The sequence below is a fragment of the Gymnogyps californianus genome, chromosome 4 (genome assembly GCF_018139145.2).
Source record: "Gymnogyps californianus isolate 813 chromosome 4, ASM1813914v2, whole genome shotgun sequence".
NCBI classification, from domain to species: Eukaryota; Metazoa; Chordata; class Aves; order Accipitriformes; family Cathartidae; genus Gymnogyps; species Gymnogyps californianus.
In genome coordinates this window covers 83,124,562-83,147,267 of record NC_059474.1, presented here as the reverse complement: position 1 = coordinate 83,147,267, position 22,706 = coordinate 83,124,562, and the positions used below count along the sequence as shown (strand labels likewise).

Below are 22,706 nucleotides of genomic sequence, written 5' to 3'. Positions count from 1 at the left end.
CAGGTTTGGCAATGCCCTCATCGCTTATCGCACCAGGGCGAATGAGAACTAACCCCTCCTGATGGAAAGGAAGATGGCAGGCAAGTTTCACGGTGCTTTTGTGAAACAAGCTAAATCCCTCACTGTGTTGTGGAGGCTGTGCGGCACTGATCTGTTAACCGCCTCTGTCCGGTTTTATCCTGTCAAGGGGGTTCATGGAAGAGGAGAGTTGCCTCCTCCTGTCAAGGGGTTAGCGAGAGCACCCCTGTTGCTTCCCCTGGGGCAGAGATATGGTCAGTGCAACTGTTCATTGCCTTGAAACAGGTATGTACTTAAGTAGCTTATTGGAGCTTGATGCAAAGTATTTTATATCAATTAAAATCATTTCCATTATAAGTGTGATAAGTTTTACCAGGATCAAGAAGCCTTCTCTTGAGTAACTTAGCGCTGCTCAGGAGTAGGAATAGTAATACTAGTGTCAGGCATCGTTTTATTCATATTCCTGGCATGCACATGACACATTTTCAGTTTTATTTAGCCTACTGTCAGTGAAGTGGAGCAAGTGTATCCCTAGAAAAGCCTTTAAAAGCCAGCTTTCTTAGAGAGCTAGCAACACTTTCTGCTTTCACAGCAACCCCGTGCCAGTTTTGTTAGGCCGTTGCTTCAGGAGAAGAGGTAGTGGCTCTTCCCAACGGCTGGGTGAATCTCTTCGCCCGGCAGCCCGCTGCCCAAGGATGGCTCGTCTCGTCACGCACCCTATGGATGAGTGAGACCCTGTCTTGGCGTTTAAACCATAGGTGAATTGTTAGCAGTGAGCGTGGACGGCGCGTGTACATGCTTAGTACTTAAACATACTTTGATTCTTAATCTTCAGTATATTTCAACACCAAATGAAAGCAAGTACTCAAACCTACAGGAGAAGAGCTCGCTAAACAGTTCTTGTTTCTTTTTGCTCCTCTTCCCCTGGCAGTGATTATTTGGGGATTTACTTGCAATATTGCCTTCCAGCTAATTTCTTCCCTGAATCCTTCTGCACAGCTCTGCTCACTGCCTGAGCAGGCAATGTGAATTGGTCCCTTCCTAAGCAGTATGGAAAGGGAAACTTAAGCCTGGTGGTTTTTGGTTTTGTTTAGGTTTTGTTTGTTTGCTTGTTTTTTTAGTGACAAGTGAGCAGCTTCATTGAAAAGGGAATCATGAGGTCAGGTGCCTCCTGGATTTCTCCGCAGACTGCGAAGTCCCTACTCTGTTTGGCTGGTAGTATGTTACCCCAGATGAATACGTATGGAGTAGAGAAAAAATCTTGGAGTATAAGTATACGCTGGGAAATATCTCCATAGGTTTTTTCCTGACTCTGGGAGGTCTTCAAGAATACTACAGAAAACCTTTTATTCTGACCATCATAAATAAAATATTTGTTCTTGTTTTCTGCTCCGTGCTTGTGATCTTCACTGTAATTCAAGGTAAGAGAAGAGAATTTAATGGATTTGTAGCACTGATCAAGGCTGATATGTATTTACTTATGATGCTTTACAGAGCTGTAAAATTTGGTTGAAGACAGACACATAAATGAAGAATTAACACGTCACTACTGGGTCTACAGCTGTGGTTTCATGTAACAATTCCTAGGGCAAGAAATCAGGTTAACGAGGTACTTACCTCCTCACCCCCATTTATTGGCTGTTATTAGTTCCCCATCCTACCTGCTCCCCCATATAGAACTTGATTGCTTGGCCAGGCTGTGAGTGTAAGTAGAAGCAATTGTTTCTGTAAGACGACAGGGGAATGTAGAGCTGATGGTAGGGTGAGATATTTTTTTTTAAAACTAGTTTGTCTGACAAAGGAGCTATAATTTTAAAGCATAACTTAAGTTTAAAGGAAGTATTGTGTTTGTCAAGTTATTTCCTGTGTGTATCTAGGCACCTGGTGAAAAGGCAGGGCATCTGCCTCATCAGTCATGAATATGGAGCAAGGTGTGTGTTTGAACTACCGCTGTTTTCTGGAACAAGATAAGGTCTCTGGGATTTCTTTTTTCTAGGGAACTTGTATTCCCAGGGAGGAGAGTGCCTCTGCATCCAGAAAGGTTCTAACTTTGTCTGGTTGAAGTTTTTATAAAAAATTGGCCTGTTTCTCAACAGCACTACCTGTGAACGTATTGAGATGATGTGAGTACAGACATTACTTCTTCAACTGCATAAATTGCATAGGAAGTGTTGAACATGGTATTTGGTTTAGAAAAAAACCTCCAAAGGCTGGGCTTTGAAAGCTACTGGGGTTTAGCTGTGCTAGGACTGATAAAGCATTAACAGGACTTCAAGTTTTGTCATTAAATAGGTATTCTGTAGTCAGGGAACTTGTTACAGAGTTGGAGCCCCAAGGCTCCATGTAAAATCATTGATATGCTGAATATGACCTGCTGATACCTAGCATAGGACTTACTTTCTGTGGTTTGATCATTTTAGTGCAACAACGTAGCAAACAGCATAGAAAAGATGCTTTTGAACACCAATTCTAGGCAGGTAAAAGCCCTACTGAAGGCTTTTTTCATAAACAGGTAAGGCTTTTTTTTTTTTTTTAAGTTACTTTCTTATTAGTCTGGGCTTACTTGAAGAGTTCACTTTGTCTTTATGTCCCGAAGATCTACTCTAGGCTGCAACAGCCCTGGGTGCTCCAGCTGGAAATCATAGTACAAGTGCAAATCTACCCAGGCTGTGGATGTATCCATTGCCCTGGACGTAGCACTGGGTGCAGGGGATAGACCATGCTTCGTGGTCCTCGTGCAGGCTGCTCACGGCTGCATGAGTGAAAACACCGCGTTGTTTTAAAGTGCTGGAGCGGGGAAGCAGTGCTGAGGGTGTTCTTCGCCTTGCGTGTTTAGGTCTTGGCAGCTTGTCTATAATGTATATTTGTGGCACCTGTCATGAGCAACATAACTGTTAAGGGCCACATTCAATTCCTCAGCAGTGTTGCTGCGCTGCTGGCAGCACTTAGGGTTTAAAAGGTGATTTTTTTTTCTCTGCCGAATTAGGATATGTGATCCAGCCGGCATCACTGAGCTGGAGTGATGTGAGGCAAGTGAGGGGGAGAAACCAATCGGAAAACTGCAGAGGAGGAAGCTATGTTGACTAAATTTGACTCGTATAGCGTTTAACTTTGACAGGGTTGCCCAAAGCCTTTGTCAGTGGGGAGGAAGAGAGGCCAGCAAGAACCTGCTTGCCTGGCTACTCGCCCCTTGCGACAGCAAGTAAGAGAGGCGCGGCCAGCAGACGGCAGGGGGGGCTGTGGGGAGGACGTGCCTCTCGCAGAAGTTTGTCACTTGGCGGCGGCCGTGGTCGGAGGGGGCGGGCCAAGATGGCGGCGCCCAGCTGGTAGCTCACGTGTTCCGGGAGGCGGCGGTTCGGCGGGGCGGGTGCGGCGGTGCCGGGTCCGGTTCGGGGGCCGCCATGTCGGGCCGCCAGGGTAACAAGCTGCCCAGCAACCTGCCTCAGCTGCAGAACCTCATCAAGCGGGACCCAACCTCTTACACCGAAGAGGTACGGAGCCGGGGGGCCCGGACGGGGAGGCAGCAAGGGATGGTACCGGGGTGGGGGCGAGGTGGCCGGGGGACGCTTAGGGAAGGTGAGATGGGCTGGGGGACGGACGGACGGGTGTTGCTCGTCCCGCTCAGCAGCCGCCGCCCCCTGTGTGTGCTCAGTTCCTCCAGCAGTACCACCACTACCAGTCCCACGTGGAGATTTTCACCTTCCAACCGGACAAGCCCAGTAAGGAGCTGGCCGAACTGGTGATGTTCCTGGCTCAGGTAAGGCGCTGCTCTTCTGAAGGATAACTTTGGTGCCGGCCTTGAGCCCTTCACCAGCCGCGCTGTCTCTGCCCTGAGCGCAACGGCTGTGGCGGGTTGCGTTTCACCGAGTTTTGCTGTTATAGCCCTGACGGAGTTGCCGTAAGGCTGCACGTTGACCGAGGTTTCTGCAGCAGTGTTCTCCGTTTCCAGGAACACAAGTTTTCTTTTGAGCATTTGGTATAATTTTTTAAAAGGATTTTTTAATTGCACCATATCTCTTACATCTGGGCATTGAGAAGAACTTAGTTTTGCGTATATTAAATTGTTATTATACAAACAGTTATAATTTTGTTGGTTGCTGACAGTGTCTCACACCTTCCCAGGGTTGTGAGGTAACCCAAGGTTTCCAGCAGGCAGTTCAGCTGGGTCTGTCTCTACCCAGGTTGCCCACTGCTACCCAGAACACATGGCCAACTTTCCCCAGCAGCTGAAGGAGCTGCTCTCCTACCACCATACGGTCCTGGACGCAGACCTGCGCATGGTAAGAGCCGCACCGAAAGGCGTTTTGGGCAGGCCGCGTCCTGTGGTTAAAACAGGCCCTTTACGTGGGAGATGAGAGCTTAGGGTTTGCTTTTTAGTTTCTTAATAAGGATGGAAACTGGAGAGTAGTATGAAATTTTGGTTCTGATGCCCTGTTTCTCTCTTACAGACATTCTGTAAGGCTTTGATCTTGTTAAGAAACAAGAATCTAATAAATCCAACGAGTTTGCTGGAGCTCTTCTTTCAACTGCTGCGCTGTCACGATAAGCTTCTACGCCAAGTAAGCCGTGCTTGCAAAAACCGGTCTTGATTTCCAGTGCGTTTTGACCAACTGGCCAGAAGTAATGCAGTGCTGGCAGGCAGCTGCTCTCTTTTCCTTGGTTACAAAAGAAGAAAGGTTAAAATAGCTCTGCTTTTTCAGCAATTGACAGTGCCAGAGGCAAGACTTGATCTGTATGTTTGATGAGTAATGAAGCATGCTGCTGTAAACATCTTTACTGTGCTGTTGCAGGCTGTAGGCCTGTCCTGTGTTGGGAATTGAGCAGCTTGGATGTGTCTGCAGGTGAAAACCATAAACACGCTGCTGTCAGAGCAGGCCTTACTGAATTCTTGGTGAGAACTTCTGAGTAAAACAACTAAAAGCAAACCAGCTGCTAGTTAAAGCTGTATTTCAGGTTTTCTGCCATACAAGTGAAAATACTTGCTTTCTGCCACCGGAATTACTAAACTGGCCATCAGAACATGCCTGAATGAAGCAGAGGTGGGGTTTTTTTAAGCAATGCTTCATGCTGTTCATTTGCGTGCCTTACTGTACTGTGAATTAAGTATGCTTTTCAAATACATAAAAATAAAGCATACGTGAGACTTTACAGGATAACTTCTTGTTGTGTTTCCAACTGTAACTTAAAAGAGAAAATAATATTCTCAGTGGTGATCAGTTTGGTCCCTCATTTTAGTAAGAGACATTTGGGGGAAGAGTAATGTATCTGCGTTGTTCTCTGCATGGCTTGCATAGGTTACTCCCTATTACCTCTCCATTTACAGACTTTGTATACTCACATCGTGTCAGACATCAAGAATGTCAATGCTAAGCACAAAAACAATAAAGTAAACACAGTAAGTATTTTAGCTTTCGGATATGCTTCAATTTAACCTCTTGATATTGTGAGAGACTTCTAATAATAAAGTTTCCAAACTTTTTGCTTAGACTCTGCAGAACTTCATGTACACTATGTTGAGAGACAGCAATCCCACTGCTGCCAAGATCTCTCTGGACGTGATGATTGAACTTTACAGAAGGAATATTTGGTAGGTCTGGCGGGCTCATATTGATCTCCCGTTTATCGTGGGGCAGCTGTCGTGGCACGTAGTGCAAAATGTAATGCTGGGGGGCTGTGACTTAAATATATTTATCTTCTTTGCTTTCCAGTGGGGCTGTATTTTTATGGCATGTAGTTTAGCTGGGAAGAAATACTGTCGTGCATGAAGTCGCAGAGTTATTTAGGTTGAATCTTTGACGTTTTAGTTGAAAATGGTATGTAAATTGTATGTATTGCATTTGGAACAGAAGCTGTGTGCAGCTTGCTTTTTTGAGCTTTTGCACATAAAAGCTGCTAATATTGCCATACAGCTTGTCACGTACAGTGGAAGAGGAATTTTGGGTTTTTTTTTTTCTTGTTCTCCTAAGCCTGTAAGTTCATTCTAGAAGACTGATCTAATGGATGCTTTGAGTTTTGGGGTTTTTTGTGAAGCTGTAACATAGCTCCTATTTTTAGTAGATAGCAGCCTGAAAAATTGTTACGTAGATAAGCATTGAAAGGAGTAAAAGCACACTGAGTTGCTGTCTTGTACCTAATATGTTGCTGAATTCTTCTGTTGTGTTACAAAATGCCAGAGCAGATGTTACCCAGCAGTAAATTGCGTGAGAAGATGGTAGTCTATTCGCTCCCGCTTGCTTCTTGACTGTAAAAACACATTAAAGACTTTTAGTCCCTTCAGTTTAACTCCTTTGCCGCTCTTGGTTCTTGCACAGAAATGAACTGTGTAGAGAGATACAAATGCAACAAGTGATACCACCGGTGAGCAGTGAGTTTGCTGCTTGTGTATCTCCAAAATAGATGACAATAGATTATGACAGGGGAGAGAAACAGGGACTGCTGAAAAATAGTGTTGCTGAAAGGTAAAGACTTCTGCAGTTTTAGTAAGTAGGTTTGTAAGTATGTGAGACTTGGTATAAAGTCAAATTAATTCCAGCAGCTTTATTTTTTATAGATCTTTATTTTTAGAGCATAGTTTATCTCAACTATCCAGTCGATTTTTCTAATTAAAAGTTAGAATTCTGCACTGATTTTTTTTTTTTTTAACTTGTCAGGGAGTTTATTTTCTTTTTATCAGTGGAAAAAGTGGTAATCTGTCTTCAATTATTTTACTGGAGATTCTTCTTTCTGTCCCTTCAGTCACAGTGTGAACTAGATGGAATGTAAGTGTGTCTGTTTATTTAGATGAAGCTACTGCTATGTTAGAAGAATAAAAGAAAATGACAGAAGCTTAACTTCTTTGTTTGCAATCTACTTGAAGCACTGAGGGACGTGATTCTAATGAAGCTTCCTGATTGTTAGGAGTCGCATGTCATGAGACTTAATTTTCTGAGAATGACTTGAAATTGCTACACTTAAAGTAAAAGTTAATGTATTGCTTTATTCCAGGAATGATGCCAAAACAGTAAATGTCATTACAACTGCCTGCTTTTCCAAAGTGACAAAGGTGAGAACAGAAATCACTTGATGAAACTGGATGTTACCTAAGCTGTGTTTTTCCTGTGGAGGCAACGTTTTATTTTGGTACTGTAATTGCTAACAAGCTTCACTGATGATTTGTCTTCCAGTTGTTTTATTTTCAAAATGCCGCTTGTGTTGTGGGAGGAGGCGGCATTTGGTTCTTACGTACAGAGCAGCAGAATTGGAAGCTTGTCTTCTAACAAGTGCAGGCTGGTGTGGGGAGGGTATGTGTACTTTCCACTGCTGCTCAGAAGAGACTGTCCGAATATCGCCTCCTTAGAATCAGCACCATAAGGCTTTCATTTGTTAAATGTGAGGAGAGGCTGCTGTCCTGCCTGGGGTTTGAGTCAATCTTGGGCCTTCTGTCATCTGTGCCAGCTCTGCAGTGCTGGAGGTTTTAAAAACTTGTATTATGGTTTGAGGTAAGTTCTTGCACTGTGAAGGTCCAAAAGCTGTTCCATTCAATAAAAACCAACCAAGACTGACAAAAAAACCCCACCAACAAACCCATATGAACTAATAAAAGTTTGGAGTTCCGAGCCCTGTCTCAGGTATCAGTTGTGCAGGAGTTCCTGATAATGTTGGCATGGAGCAATTAGATTGAAATTGCTTTGCAGAATGAGAGGAAGAGGATTTGTGTCTCTCAACTTGCTCCAGGCATTGTGGAAGCCCAGCTGCTTTTTGACTCTCTGTGTCTCTGGCTCTTGAGGATGGGCAGGGAAAACTGACTGTGTCTGTAAAACACCTGAGGCTTTCAGTCTGTGATTTGTTTTGTTTTCCTATCCATGCCTGTAAAAAATAGGGAGAGTCTTTGCATAACCGAAGATGTGGATGTATGGCTGTTGTAAATACTCTTGTCGGTTTGTCCTGTCCTACATAAACTTACTTTGCTTTTCAGGTATTAGTTGCTAGTTTGAAGTTCTTTCTTGGGAAAGATGAAGATGAGAAACAAGACAGTGACTCAGAATCTGAGGTGGGTGTTGTGATTAAATCTTCTCCTCTCTGGTCTTCAAACTCTTAATAGGTCTGTCATCCTAGTGACCCTGGCTCCGCCAATCTGTCCGCTTCTGTGTTACTTAGTTTTCCATCTTTTTCCCTCCAGATGTTTCTACGCTTCACAAAAAAAGTTCAGTGTTTTTGACAGCTGGCCCCAACTGATAGCAGGACGCCTTTGCTGTCTGTCTAAAGACTAATGCTAAGAGTTCCTTTGCTTTCCTCTCCTCCTTGTGAAGGAAGCAATTCACTTTGAAGACCTACGCAGGGGCTGGTCAGTCTGGTTGGTGAAGACCTGAATTGCTAGACGTGTAATGTAGAGTTGAGGGAAGAGGCTTTCACCTGGTGTATGGGAAGCTGGTTTAATTTTTAGCTGTCTGTTTTGTATTCTGTTTTCCCTTTGTGCTCCACTTCCCGTTTATGTACAAACGAACGTAATTCAGTGACGTTGAGAAGGCTGATAACCTAACAGGATTTCAGTTTAGAACCTCCTAATACAGGATGGCATAATTTGTCTGTGACTGAACAATACTCTCTAATTAACCAGATGTAAAAACTGCTGTGTTGATGTGCTGTTAAGTGTTGGTCATCTCTCTTGCACGTACGTACGTGGCTAGTTTTATGCGATTGGGATTTTAAATGCTAGTATTTCTGTATGATGAAATTTAGGAAGAGGGAGAGTTTTCAAATATAGTACATGATCCTGAAAAATATTGATACTTTTTGTTTCTGTGATTCCCATTTGAAGCCTGACGTCACCTGAGTCTTGTTTTCTTTGTGTTCTTTCTCAAGGACGATGTTCCCACGGCCAGAGATCTGATGATGCGCTATGCGACTAACAAGAAAACGACCAAGCGCAAGAAAAAACTGGAAAAAGCGATGAAGGTTCTCAAGGTGACGAGAGTGGTGTCTGACTTGCCAGCATTTTAGCTTAATCCTTTAAGTGCAGAAATCTTGTTGTTGCCCCTGTCGACTTAGCTACCTTTTGTCATCTCTTCTAGGTAAGGGTCCTCAAGTGTTCTAGCATCCATTGGCCAGGCAGATGCCATGTTTGCCTGGGAGAGAGCTGTTTTGCAGCATACTTAGAGTCTAAGTTGTGGATTAGTTCTGCTCCGGGTGCCCTCTGTGTGGTCCCCTACTTTAAAGTATGCGGTGTCTTGATAAGTGACTTTGTAATGCAGCTCCTGTTGCCTCTTAGGTCAGGTGGCAGAAGACCCTATGCAGTTGAAAAGAGTGATAGTTTACTTGTTAAAATCAAAGCGCCTCTTTTTGAAGAGGAGAATGGTAAAAAGCAGCTTTTAACAGCAGCCTGAAACTGAAACACTTGCAGCTTTTTCATGGAAAGAAAAATATGTCTCTTTTACTCTCTTTGCCATGCAGAAACAGAAGAAGAAGAGCAAGCCAGAGGTGTTCAACTTTTCTGCTATTCACTTGATTCATGATCCCCAAGGTAAGCATGCGTTGTAGTTTGTCTTTTTTCAAGTTAGGTGTTAATCCCAGACCCTGAAGCTTAGACACAACTCTGCAAGGAGAATGGAAGTGACAAGTAGATATGAATGTGACAACGTGATACTTGTGATATGCTTTATCCTGGAGTTTCATAGCACTTCAAAAAAGTGAGATCAATCCTGTTGTGCTTGTCGTAGTGGAACACTTGTAGGTAGCCATTCAAGGAAGGAGCAATATTACGTCATCTGCTTCAGGTTGCTACAGATCAGGACATGGCTCTCTACGTCTTTCTTGTATGTGCGAAGGCTGTAATTTGGTGAACAGGGAGTAGTTTACTGTAGCTTCTTTGGCTTACTCCTGTCAAAAATGCATTTCTGTTACTAGTCTGATATTTGTCTAATACCACTTGACTTGATCTTAGTCTGATCTAGTGGGCTTCTGGGGATTTTGTTTTTCAGATAAACCCAAAATGTATCTAAAAAAATCTAGCTTTAAATACTGACTCTGTGCTTATGATGTTGTGGAACTTCTGCTAGTTTTCCTCTCTGCTGAACCTGTGCACAGCTTCAGACCTTCCAGGCATGTGAGAAGAAAAATAACCCAGTGGGAGAAGTGCTCTGGCCACCTTTAATTTCTTCTGTGCAAGGGCACTGGGGCTTAAAAAAACCAGACCAAACTGACTGCCTTTTTTAACCTAATCCTAGCTGAGTTCTGCATTGTGCTCTTTAAGTTTACCACAAATCCATTATTGCTTCTTCTAGATTTTGCAGAGAAACTGCTGAAGCAGCTGGAGAACTGTAAGGAACGATTTGAAGTGAAGATGATGCTCATGGACCTAATATCTAGGCTAGTTGGAATACACGAGGTATATATGCTGATAATTTTATAATGGTCTGATGGTAGCCAGCCTGATTTGGGTGGTGGCATGCTCTGGCCTTGTGCCTGTGGAAAATGAGGTTTAATTTTTCTGTATGTTGAAAAGTGCGGATGTATGGTCAGGTGCTGCCAGTGGGCCTCGTGGAATGGCGCAGTGGTGTAGCAGACTTGTGTGGCACGAAGTGAGCTCTGCTAGAGAAAGCTGTTGGTTTGGAATAGCTGAGGTGTCTCTAACAAATAGAGGAGAACATGTCTTTTTCAAGACCTGCGTGCTCCTGGGAGGTTCTTCAAAGGAGAAGGGCTTTTCAAAGGAGTCCAGCAATTGCTCATGAACAGCACTCTCTGAGGTACAGCCAAAGTGTGATCAAAATTACTGGAGTCTCTTTCTGTTTGGGGAGAGAAGGTTGTGTCCCTGAGGCCAAGGGAAGTGGCACACTGTAGGATGGTGCAGCAGAGTGCCCTAATTTGAATTCTGTGCAGTCTAACAGGAACCACTCTGGATTTCACGGAGCTTGGGATTGAGCCTTGTATTTCCTTTGTACAAGTCATTTCCTCATCTCTGCATAGATCAAACTGAAAACAGGAGAATGTGTCATGCAATAAAATCCAAGGCTTTTGGAGAGCACGCTGTATAGAATCATTGATTGTTTTACAGCATGTCAGCCTGTGAAGGTGATCTCCAGTGAAAAGACAAGAAGCTAATCTGTTACAACTTCTTTCTTGCAGCTTTTTCTTTTTAATTTCTACCCCTTTGTTCAGAGGTTCCTACAGCCACATCAGAGAGGTAAGTAGCTACTAGTAGGTAACACTGCTGGTCCATCATGTCACATGTACAGTCAGTTCTTAGAAGCGGTGCTGTAAATGAATAGGTAGCAGTAGCTTAGTAGGTAGTAAGAAGTAGGAGTAGTCCCGAGAGTGTGGATGAAGGAAGTAAAAGGCCCTGACTGCCAGAAGTGCCAAGCGCTTTGGACTTCTATGGAAGCTTTGTGCACTCAATGCTACTTACCTGGGTATTTGAGAAACTCCAGCAATGGAATAAAATGAATCTACTGAGTCCTTAGGTCCTTGCAAATCCTGACTAGTTGAGCAAAGCATGGCTGCCTTTTGCTGCTTTTTTTTTTTTACTCTAGTTCTAGAGCATTTCTTTTTGTCTTAACTGGCTATTAAGGGACTGCACTGCTGCTAGGAGTGGAGGCCAGATGAGTTCTGAATGCTTGGTGGGAGAGGAGAAATAGTTGTCCCAAATAACTTCAGACTGAAATGGCTTTGAGACTTAGACTGAGCAGCTGGCTGAGTTAGCTGTTTTGGTGGATGCGTGTATTGGCCAGAGTAAGCTGCAGCAACGTACTTTGGCATCTTCTTCCCACTGTTCTTTTCTTCCAGAAGTGACAAAGATTCTTCTGTTTGCTGCACAAGCTTCACATCAGCTAGTACCACCCGAGGTCAGTACTCCACCTATATTCGGTGGTGATAAAAAAGGGGACAGCAGGCCACGGTGGAAATATAACTGAGAGCATTCGTGGGGAGGGGAAAAGGGAATCTGGTCAGAGCCTTTGTCTTTAAAAGTTTACGGTAAGTTTGGCTACTTCTGCAAGTTCCAAGGGATTGTTTTGTATAAAGGGAGAAAAACCCCACCTATGTCTGATGTCTTCATTTCTGCAAGAGAATTTGTGTCTAGAAAATATTTGCAGGCTGTAGTGAGAAGTCCTGAGCTCTACCTTTCTGTGAAAAGGGCTCTGTTGTCCATTAATAACATGTAATCATTTTCACAATTTTATTAAATATGCATTAAGTTTGTTGAACCTTTTTTCTTATTTTCAGATTATCCAGTCTGTGTTAATGACCATTGCCAACAACTTTGTCACTGACAAGAATTCTGGGGAGGTCATGACCGTAGGGTGGGTACAGAATCTTACAAAAACTGTAAAACTCTCTCTGAATGTAGAAAAATATTTTTCTTTTTTAAACCACCTGCAACTTATTCCTGTCATTCGTACTATGCTTTCAAGAACCTGCTTGAATAAAAACAAGTTAGGACAGTATCTCAGCATAAACTTTCCTTAGTTTTGGTGGCAGTGTTTTAAATTCCCCAGAATGATGGGTTTCTGTACTTAGTGCTGTGACTTAACTTTTCTGGATTTCGTGATGGTGTGGTGTTTTGCTTTCTTGTTTGGCTTTGTATTTTCCTTCCTTCCTGGATATTGTTATTTATACTTTGAGGGCAGACCTCTTGTCTGTGAATTAATGTATTTGTATATACTCAGTGAGTGGCTAGCATCATAGTTCAGGACTCTTAACTCTGATTTTGTGGATGAAATTTCACTACTGACAACAAATTTAAATGTTGCTGTTAGTGAAACTGTAATGTACTTTCTTTGACTCGTCAAGAGAGGTATTTGTGAAAGCTCTGGTGTACGTGGAGTAGAGAACAATCAGTAAATGTAGGAAAGACCTGAACCGTCCTTGAAGACAAAGTACTCAACAGGGGCAGACTATTGTGCGTAGACACGTTGCGAATATTTTTGTGAGCTATTTCTCTTCCTCTTGGCATGGTTTTAATCCAGGTATTTAGCGTACTAAGTGTGTGCATGAAGATGGTTTAAAAGGGAACTTGTGTGAGCCCACAGACTTCTGTTAATACTGTCCTTAGCCTGCTCGTGGTTGACTCCTGAACTTTTCTTAGATTTTTTTTTTTTTTTTTTTTTCCTTCACCTGGCGATTGTTTGACTGCTTTTCCTGTCTGCCCGGACCATACTTCAGTTGCAGAATCCTGAGGCCTAGGATCAGACAAAATAATAGCTGGGGAGTAGAGTATGGGTTAAAGATGGAGGGTTTTGGAGAACCATGGCACAAAGAGCTCCTCGTGATGTTCTCCTCTGTTACACTAAACGTTGTATAAATGCTGTATAAGGTTCTTCAAGTTCCAGATAATTCAGTCTATTACTGGGCCAGTGGGAGTCTCTCCGACTGTGGTGTTCAGAAAATAATTCACTTCCAATTTTTTTAGGATCAATGCAATAAAAGAAATCACTGCGAGATGTCCTTTAGCCATGACTGAAGATCTGCTCCAAGACCTCGTTCAGTACAAGACTCATAAAAATAAAAGTGAGTGTATTACATGGATATGACTTTTAAATCTTTTTTTTCTCCTGTATCATCTGGTCCTCCATTGTTATGGCCTTCATAATAGTGATGTCTTAATTGTTGTTTATGTGGCCTGAGAGGTATTATTTTCAATATGTCTGTTGCATTTCCCTGTATTTTGAGTGTACATACATAGAAGACAACAGTCAAGGATAGTAATGGCAGGGGAACTGATTGACAAAACTGAAGAAGGGAAACTGCCTGCTAATAAAGGTTTAGCCCTAAGGAAGAGCTGGATCCTGCATTGGAGAAATCAGAGCGACCTATAACTTCAGAAAAGGCATAAGCAGGCTGTAAATACTGATTATCTGAGTGGGCTTTCAGTTTGCTCAGAATTCTGCTTTTCTGTACTTACTCCTGACTCTGTCTCTTTCTGGGTAGATGTGATGATGTCTGCAAGAACTCTGATACACCTTTTCCGTTCTCTGAATCCAGAGATGCTGCAGAAGAAATTCAGGGTAAGTGTTGTTTTGTGTGCATTGCATTCACCGTAAACGTAGGCTCACGTGCTCAAAAATGATGATGAGAACTGGTCTCATAGCCTCTTGAGAATGAGGTGGAATTGCGCCTGCCTTCTTGCCCTGCCTGCTCCCTTGCTGCCTTTTGACATGGCATGCTCTTATTTTGAGATTTCCTTAGTTCAAATTTATCAAACTCATTGACAGAAGGATCATGCTACAGAAGGATCATGCTACAGAAGCTTGACTTATCTTCCTAGAGTTTGTTCACCTTTTAGTAATTCAAGATCTTTTCTTATTTCATCAGGCAGAGAATTTATCTTTTCCATCCGCACCTTCCTCTTGCCCCAGATTTTTTCATGGATTTGTAGGCATTAAAATAGCAGCTTGCTTAACATGTATTTCGTTAACTTACAGGGTAAGCCTACTGAGGCCTCGTTGGAAGCCAGGATTCATGAATATGGAGAACTGGATGCCAAAGATTATATTCCAGGAGCAGAAGTACTAGATGTTGAGAGTCAAAAGGAAAAGGGAGGAACCCAAGAGGAAGGTTGGCCTTTTTTTCTTTACCACTTCTATTTTGAGTATCATTGTCACTAAGATTTTCTTTCGACATAAAACTTGGTGTTCGTGCATTTCGTTTGCTGCTGTCACGTGCTGCACGGCTTGCACGTGTCTGTATTTGTCCATTAAGAAGCACTGATGCTGTCCCTGAGTAAGTGCAATTTATCCAGTGAAGTTTGTTACTGTATGTTGCTTTGCATGATAGACACTGAGGGATGGAAAAGCAGAGGGAGACACGTTTTGCAGCTATGAAACTTTGTGTGTTCAGCTCTTCCTAAAGAAAAGTTTTTGTTGCGTATTATAAAACACTGAAATAGTACTTTCAAATAGTATGTGGCTTCTTTAATTCACTTCCTGTGTAAATGCTCCACACAACCTGGAACGCCTGCCTGAATCGGGGCCGGGGAAGATGGGGAGGGACTTGAAAATTAAGCCACAAATGTTTGGCAAATCAAGCCTGAGGGCATTGGAGATATTGCAGTGGAGGTGTACTGGAGGAATAAACACCCTGATATGTCATGTTTCTTAGCACGTGAGTGCAGCGATTAGGATAACAGTCATCTTTGCTCCAGTTGCTGAAGCTGTTAACTTTAGCACATGAGTCAGTTTGAACGACAGTGAAGAGCAGAACAGTGAAGAGCAGCAATGCATATACTGAAAGTATATTATAGCATATAGAAAGTAACTTGGCTATAAATTGCATTGCTTCCCTCCTTGGTTTAGATGGCGGGGTGTGGGGAACACCATTACTGAGCAGTGCAATAAGGGTTAGTATCTGCGAAGTACTATGTTTCTTCAGAGACCGTCCCAAATGCACTTTGTTTTGAGGATCTTTAACTTCAGATGAGGGTTAAGCTTTGGAAAGCATAGCATTACGGTACAGCTTGCTGCGACGCTGGCTTGTTGCAAGCTGCTTTGGGTACTTGCTATGGTTGGCTTGGTTTTGAGTGAATGAGGTGTACATAAGTGCATTTCCTGTAAAGGCTCTGATCACCGTTGTTCCAGGTTTGTTGAAAGCTCGTAATAAATAAATGTATTAAAGTGACTGCAGCTCACAGTAATAACCAAGTACACCAGCTGTTTTAAGTAGTCTGTTGCAGGGGCATGCGTGTGTGTTTTCAAAGATCTCATGCTGCCATATGCAGTTATTACTATAAAAATTGGTGTCCATAACTGAATGTGCGTGAGGTGGGCTCAAAGCTGAGGTTTTTTGCACAGCTCTGAATCAGTTGCAAGCCAGATGGAATGTGGTAGCTGAACTTGCCATTGGGAAAGCATGGGAGCTGCTGGTCTGTTCAACTGTGGATGTCTTCTAAAAGACATTAACCAATAGCGATCAGATGTACAAAGTATCTTATGTCTTTGTAATGTCTATGTATTAGACATGGGATGCTGAGACCCTACAGCTTGCCTGTTTGGTAAGCGTGTCCCTGGGCATAAATGCAGTTAGCAGATAGGTAATGAAAGGCAGTGAGAGCTTGCAATCCAATCTTAAATTATTTCAAACTCAAGAAGTTAAGCCAAATCTCTGTTAATGGCTCTGTGTGCTTCTTCCCCTGAGCAGATGGATGGGAAAGTGCTAGTCTGAGTGAGGAAGAAGATAATGAAGATGGAGAATGGATTGATGTGCATCATTCCTCAGATGAGGAGCAGCAAGTAGTAGTGAGTTCTAAGTGTCTTCTACCCCAAATACAAATGAGTTGTTAATAGCAGACCAGATTCTCTTGCTCTGTACCTTCATGTGGCTGCTCATAGCTAACTATACAAGGCTGTGGAGTAACTTGACCAGAATCAGTGAGGTTGAAGTACTATTTAGCACCTGTGCTGAAGTATGCATGTTGTTAGGGTGAGGGGGAGGGATGGGGGAGTTCTGTCCCAGTGCTAAATTCCTTCAAAGCTATGATATTTACATGAGTGCTTTTATTCACTCTGAAATATGGAGTGGATGTACTTCTTTATTCTAATACTACATGTTGGATATAAGACTACGAAGAATCCTAAGAGCTGGCTGTAGCATTTCCCAACAATATCGCCCCTACCTAGGTATTTGGGAGGCAAGGGTCACGGACTGCGGCATAGAAATGGTTTGCAAACCTCTGGATGATTCTTCTTTTGTACTTTTTTCAAAAGGCAGAGAAGGTGAAAAGCATGCCCATGGAGGAGCGAAAAGCCAAAGCTGCAGCAGTCAGTACAAGCAGGCTGCTAACTCAAGAAGACTTCCACAAAATACGTCTTGCCCAGCTTTCCAAAGAACTTAATTCTGCACCCGGCAAAGCTGCAAAGAGGAAAAATATTGAAATAGATGATGAAGAGGAGGAGGGCAGGTAGGATATGGACTACTGATGAGTGCTTTCTCTTACCTATAATCTGGTGATGATACAGCTTTTAATTGCAGCAGGGCACAGAGCTCTGCTGTTGGTCTGTATCCCCTGGTGACAGGTAGCAAACAGCCACACAGCCTAGAACGGATCCTGGCCCGGGAGATTTGTTTATGCCTGGGAGGAAAGAGAAGAGGGGCCGATGGAAACTATGAGACTGTTTTGCTTGTTCAGACCAACAGGCGTGTGGGGGTTTTTTGGTAGCAGTAGTTGCATGGTTATATCTCCAGAGTTTCTTACACTTTGTGGATAAAGCAGGACTTGCAAAACAGTAATCGGAGACTTTTGTAAGGGTTGTCCCAAGCATGAGGATTAGCCTGAGAGAGAGAACAAGAAGTGCTTGTGTGAAAGTTTATAGGAAGACAATGGTGTAAGAGATGGGTGAGAGACAAAGGGTCAAGAGGGCATCTTGTTTTTCTTGCCAGATGAAGTTTTGTGTGTGACAGCCTTTTGTTGGATTTTTGTGTGTGTAGGGGAGAGTTGCTTTCACTCAGGGATATTGAACATCTGCATAAGAAGCCTAAATCGGACAAGGAGACCAGACTGGCAACTGCAATGGTGAGGAACGGGGCTATTTTATATCCTCTGTCTTTCTAGATTTGGGTGCGTGTTTTTGTCTCGTGCAAAAGGAGGAGGTGGTGGGGTTGCATCTGTGAGACGTGGTGCCCAGCTGCCATCTGCGTTTTGAGAAATGTTTTGCTGTTGCATCTCGGCTGTAACAAATAAACAGCCTCTTGCTGGTCACAGGTGACAATGAAAATACACACACCCAATTTTCACTGTGACTCAAGAAATACAGCCAGCATGGAAGAATGCCTGTAACATACCCAGAAAGTCATACTGAACCTGGGTTTGTTGTTACTGCCATAGAACCTGTCACCTTAGCAGTCGACGTTAACTGTAGGGAGAGGAAAATGACCCCCTAATGTTATTATATTACATTGTCTATTCTAGGCTGGAAAAACAGACCGAAAAGAATTTGTGAAAAAGAAAACAAGAATTAACCCATTTGCCAGCTCTTCCAACAAAGAAAAGAAAAAGCACAAGAACTTCATGATGATGAGATATAGCCATAGTGTCCGGACAAAAAATAAGCGTTCTTTCAGGGAAAAACAGGTAATATTTCATGTTGAAAATAGATGGGGCAGTCTGAGCAGTAAACTCAGAATGCAGGTGAAGTGCTGTCTACCCTGTGTCCTAGGTCGTTGCTGTTTACTTTGATGGTTTAATTGCTGGAAAGGACTGTGGGCTAGGTCGCTTCCCTTGAATCCTACCCCAGAGGACGTATATCAGAGATTGTGGTGGTGAAGAATGCTTCTGTCAGTCTCTTCTCTTTAATATGTATCGAGGACCAAGCCCTGTTGCAAAGTCATGTGTAGGTTAGGAAGGCAATGATCATGTGGTTTGTTTTCCTTTATATAAATTTAAGAAGATTATATTAGAACCCTGACTATAGTCCTGTGATAGAAGAAGTGTTTCCCTGATATGGAGGAGTTGTTTTTCAGGACAAGCTTTTAGCATGTTTCTTCACTCTCCATATTCTTTGTTTGACCTTTCTCCTGTAACCGTCATATTATGGACTCGTCTGTCCTGGCCTTGAGGTCACCTAATAGCTTGTCACAAATGTACGTAAAGCACAGACATAAATGCTATTATTAGCTATTTGAAACTGTTTAGAAAAAATAAATCCTTTCAGTTTAGTCTGCCACAGTAGTTTCACAATATGCTGCTCTCAGTGGTGAAGCCCCTGCCCTCTGCTGCTTCCTCAGCTATAAGCTTGGCCATGGCCCTTGTGAAAGGGTATATGAGCTATGACCTTGTGCTTGGCAGTCCAGTTGCCGTGTGTTCCTGCAGGCAGCTGTGCCAAGGGTAGCTGAAGGGATATCTAAAAGGCAAGGCAGAAACTTCAGGGGATGACTTGGCTCCTGAAGGCATTGGGCAGGGAGCCCACATAGCTCCCCCAGGTGACTGGGTTTAGATGAGCTGGCAAGAATGGAATGTGTACTGGGAGCCTGCCTGCTCCTGTCATGCCCCTCAGCTGAGGATAATGCCTGAACTGTGTGTGGCAGCTGTTGCCAGAGCACTGGTGTAGGCATGTTGCCTTGCCCTGCTGCGTTTCACCTTGGCAGGGTAAGTCTGTGCTAACAACACAACTCCGCCTTAAAATCCTTTTATCTAACCTGGCAGATGGCCGGTCTAGGGTTTTACAGGGTGTTATAAAATTGAACTCCTTTGAACATGTTCCAAGAAAAACTTCTAGAATAATCCAATTATGCAGGGGTCTCATTTCTGTGTGGTGTTAATTTTTGTGTGTTCTTGCTAGGTTCTCTCTTGTGCTAGAGTGCGTTCAGATGCTTCTTTTACAAACCCTCCTTTGTGAGTTGTTTCCGGGATCATATCATTAGGATAACATATATTTGTCTGCAATTTGCTGCCTTAAGAGCAGCAAGATGGAAACTGTTTACAGACTCAATAGAGAGAACATGTTTTAAGTGTTTCTCTTAAACAGGAAGACTTGCACTAATATTCTCTGTAGTTTTTTTTATTTGCTATCATTCTGCCTCACCCCAAATAAGGGTGACCACATTAACCCAGCTCTCAAAACACACAAAAAATGTCGCAAACAAACAGTGCAGGCACTTTTAGGAAGCTGCTGTTTACAATGATTCGTGTACTTGGCTCACTTGTCCGAAAAAGCCATCTTGAATAGTTTCAGTCCTTACTCCTGACTAATGTTTCGAGTTTAAATGTAACAGCTAAACAGTGAAAGAAGAATTTTTTCATACTTTTTTCACTAAAGTTAGGCCACAGCATCAGTTCTGTTGACCATGATTTGGAAATAATTGTTAAAAGTGCGTTGGAGTACTGTAGTTGTAGGATACTGCATTCTGCTGCTCTCTTTGGTGGTAGAATAAAATGGATTGTTGTCTATAGTGCAGAGCTAGATCCCCTTACCAACTAAAACATGTCTGAAATACACAACAAAATCTCTTTAGAGTGATATGGCACTTGTAAAAATTCTAGCATCCATTCATCTCCCCCTGCCCTGGAAAAGAAGCTTTGTAATACTCTTTCCAAAAAATGCCATTTAATCCTACTTACCTCTCGGCTGGACTGAAGTTTTCTTCTTGATCTCTTCTAATTGAATGTGAGTCAGTGGAAGAACAGTTTATGTTACTCTAATCTTTCTGATTATATAGGATTTTCTAATGATGTACTGAAACATTGATTTTTTTTTTTTTGAAGCCCAGCTCCTTCTTTAATTGTACTATTGAGTTTAGCTAAAAACCACAGCATTTCTGCCACTGTAGTCATTAGCATTTGCCAGTTACTGCTCCCAGTTTTAGCTGATAAGCTATTAGTGTTTTTCTGTGAGGCTGAAGAAATTAAAGAGGGTTGTTGATGTGATAGTGTTGTTGTCTCCTTAATATTCTCCTTACCTGAATATTCCACTCTTGTTTCATATTTAGCTGGCTCTTCGTGACGCACTTCTGAAAAAGAGAAAACGGCTGCTGAAATAACAAACCAGTAATGGAGAGGAGTACTTAATCACCTTTGAAGAAATAGCCCTAGAAATGCTTATTTCCACCCACCACCACCCCAAAGGAAAAAAGAGACTGAAATGCCTTATGGATTTATTTCTATTCTGCTCAGAATTACAAATTGAACACTTCCAAGCTGTTGGATATTGGAACTATAGGACAGATGGAAGAGGCCTTAATCCTTGCAGGATTTTGATTTTTTTTTTTAAAGCATTGTAGGGAAGAAGGTAATTATCTTTTATTGAATATAACTTACAGCTGGTTTTCTATGTGTAAGTATTAAAACATACAACCTTATTGTAAAAATATTTTACTTGAAGCAATTAATGAATAGGTAATTGGAAAGAGAAAGAATCTTCTGGCTCAGTCTATAAAGTGTGTGTATATAATGCCTGTGCCTGTCTTATGGATGTGATTTTACAGAGTAAGCCATTTTCTCAGTGGCTGGTTTTTACCCATTTAATAATAATAAAACCAAGTCCTTGTAATACAGGTAAGTTCAAGTGAACAGTTAGGGGGAAGAACAGTTTCGTTAAGGTTTATGAAGAAAACAATGAGTATATGGGAGACAGTTTTCATGTTGCCATTTAAATAGAAAGGTAGCATCGCATGCAGGAGAACTAAAGAATCTTATTTTCCTGTATCAGTGCATCTTGTGGTGGACTTGCTGGTGTCTGATTTTTGAAGCATACATGAGAATAACGTGGATCTGTGGACTCTTTATTTCAGAGGTTGAACTGTTGCTTCAGCCTTGACCTCTGCTGGGACCATTAATGGGTTCCTTGTACCTTACCCAGCCACCTGTTTTAATGGAAACTTGAGGGAGTTAGTTATACCACCCTTGGTCAGATTCTGTTTGAAATGGATTTCCTTGTGGGGCAGAAACAGGTGCCACATGCAGAGTATAATGGGAAAGCATTTGGTGGGGTGTGGTTTTCCTTTCTTCTTGGGAAACCAGGTTAATGTTTATATCCCACATGGGAATTGACTCTGCTTAGCTATGTTTGTTATGTTGAATATACAATTGTATTCACTTGAATTCCTATTATTTGTCTTGTTTGTGTATTTTTGTTTGTTTTGTTGTCACATCTTGCTTCCTAAAGCAAAATAAGCTTAGAGAGGCTTTGGGGTGATAGGAGAGAAGAACAAAGTAGAAACTTCCTACACCTTTGAATGTTACTTTCAAATACAATGCTCCTGCTGAGGGAAAGGCAGGGATTGCTACTTGGGAATGACAGCAATGAGCTGGCCAGGTGGAGGATGTGTAGTTGGGAGCTGGAGAGGTGAATGGATGCGGAGGAGCTGTAGTGGTATGGGGATGGAGTGTGGAGCAGGGGCTGAAGAGACCACAGTAAGGGGAGGAGATGGGGAGTACAATATGCACTTAGATAAAACCCCTTTTCACTGTTTCCTTTTTTTTTTTCCCCTGAACAACTGAGCCCAGTTTTCCTTTATGTGCATGTGTCCAAAAACTAATGACTTCTGAGGCTGAAAAGAAGAGGCAATTATTTTTTTGTCGTCTGAGTTTAGGACAAGTGTTAGTCTCTTCTCTTTTCCCTCTTCTTTACAGCCTTGCAGTGTGGTCTAGCAAGCTGAGCGCTATGCCCCGTCGCTGCCAAGCGTGTGGCTGTTTCTAAAAATTAGAGTATTGGATTGCCTTGTCTAAAGTATTTGACGAACAGAAGCACAGGGGAAACGAAACACAGACCTTAACCCTTTTTTTTTGGTTGTATTTTCATCACACTCTTCATTTACCTACCTCTGGTCCCTACTGAACTGACCGCTGGAGGCGTTGGCCCGTGTGGGTGGTGCTGGGGGCGGGCTCCGCGGCTGTCACGGTGAGAGGCGGGCTGTGAGGGGGATGCCGGCCGTTCGCCATCTGGGCGAGGAAGCGGGGCGGCCGTACGCCGGGAGCGAGGCGGGACCGCTGCCGGCCGAGCCGCTTTCTCTGAGGCGAGGCGACGCCGTTCCCCCGGCGCGGGGTGGAAGGCGACCGTTACGCCGCGCGCGGACGGCCGTTACGCCTCGGGGCGGGCGCGCGAGGAGGGCGGTCCCCTTCCGTAGCGCCCTGGGCCTCCGCCATGTCCCGGCCCTTCCCCTTGGGCCGCCCCTGGCCGCCGGGGGTGGCCGCTACCGCTGCGGGCAGGGCTGGGGACGAGGTGCCCCGGTAGCGGCGGTGTTCAGCGCCATGGGGCGGGCAGCGTCGCCGGGGTCCCGGCTGTGGGGGC

General features: G+C 43.2%; 1 protein-coding gene across 6 annotated transcripts; it reads left to right on the top strand.

The window, feature by feature from the left end:
• The first annotated feature begins 1,707 nt into the window (after positions 1-1,707).
• SDAD1 (SDA1 domain containing 1) lies at positions 1,708-21,515 on the top strand. Of its 6 annotated transcripts, none has more exons than XM_050896345.1 (23): positions 1,708-1,723; positions 2,015-2,141; positions 3,671-3,775; positions 4,200-4,298; positions 4,467-4,577; positions 5,342-5,413; positions 5,505-5,605; positions 7,003-7,060; positions 7,973-8,047; positions 8,860-8,961; positions 9,448-9,517; positions 10,278-10,381; positions 11,119-11,176; positions 11,776-11,834; positions 12,214-12,290; positions 13,400-13,497; positions 13,918-13,994; positions 14,412-14,544; positions 16,123-16,220; positions 16,689-16,882; positions 17,410-17,494; positions 17,891-18,052; positions 20,407-21,515. In XM_050896345.1, the coding sequence occupies exons 3-23, from the start codon at positions 3,761-3,763 to the stop codon at positions 20,455-20,457; spliced, it is 1,899 nt and encodes a 632-aa protein (XP_050752302.1). In that variant the 5' UTR covers positions 1,708-1,723; positions 2,015-2,141; positions 3,671-3,760; the 3' UTR covers positions 20,458-21,515. The 6 variants fall into 6 exon arrangements, 5 of the variants coding, with proteins under 5 accessions (XP_050752302.1, XP_050752303.1, XP_050752299.1 ...); XM_050896346.1 differs by lacking the exon at positions 1,708-1,723 and adding an exon at positions 1,760-1,775; XR_007766424.1 differs by lacking the exons at positions 1,708-1,723; positions 2,015-2,141 and adding an exon at positions 3,408-3,509 and having other exon boundaries at positions 20,407-20,705; positions 21,126-21,515.
• The last annotated feature ends 1,191 nt before the right edge of the window (positions 21,516-22,706 follow it).

Bases quoted from the DNA above. Each gene is read 5' to 3' on its own strand.
- SDAD1 (XM_050896342.1), top strand. From the start codon at position 3,420: ATGTCGGGCCGCCAGGGTAACAAGCTGCCCAGCAACCTGCCTCAGCTG. The intron at 9,518-10,277 runs GTAAGCATGCGT...TGCTTCTTCTAG, and splicing joins CTTGATTCATGATCCCCAAG to ATTTTGCAGAGAAACTGCTG. The intron at 13,995-14,411 runs GTAAGTGTTGTT...GTTAACTTACAG, and splicing joins TGCTGCAGAAGAAATTCAGG to GGTAAGCCTACTGAGGCCTC.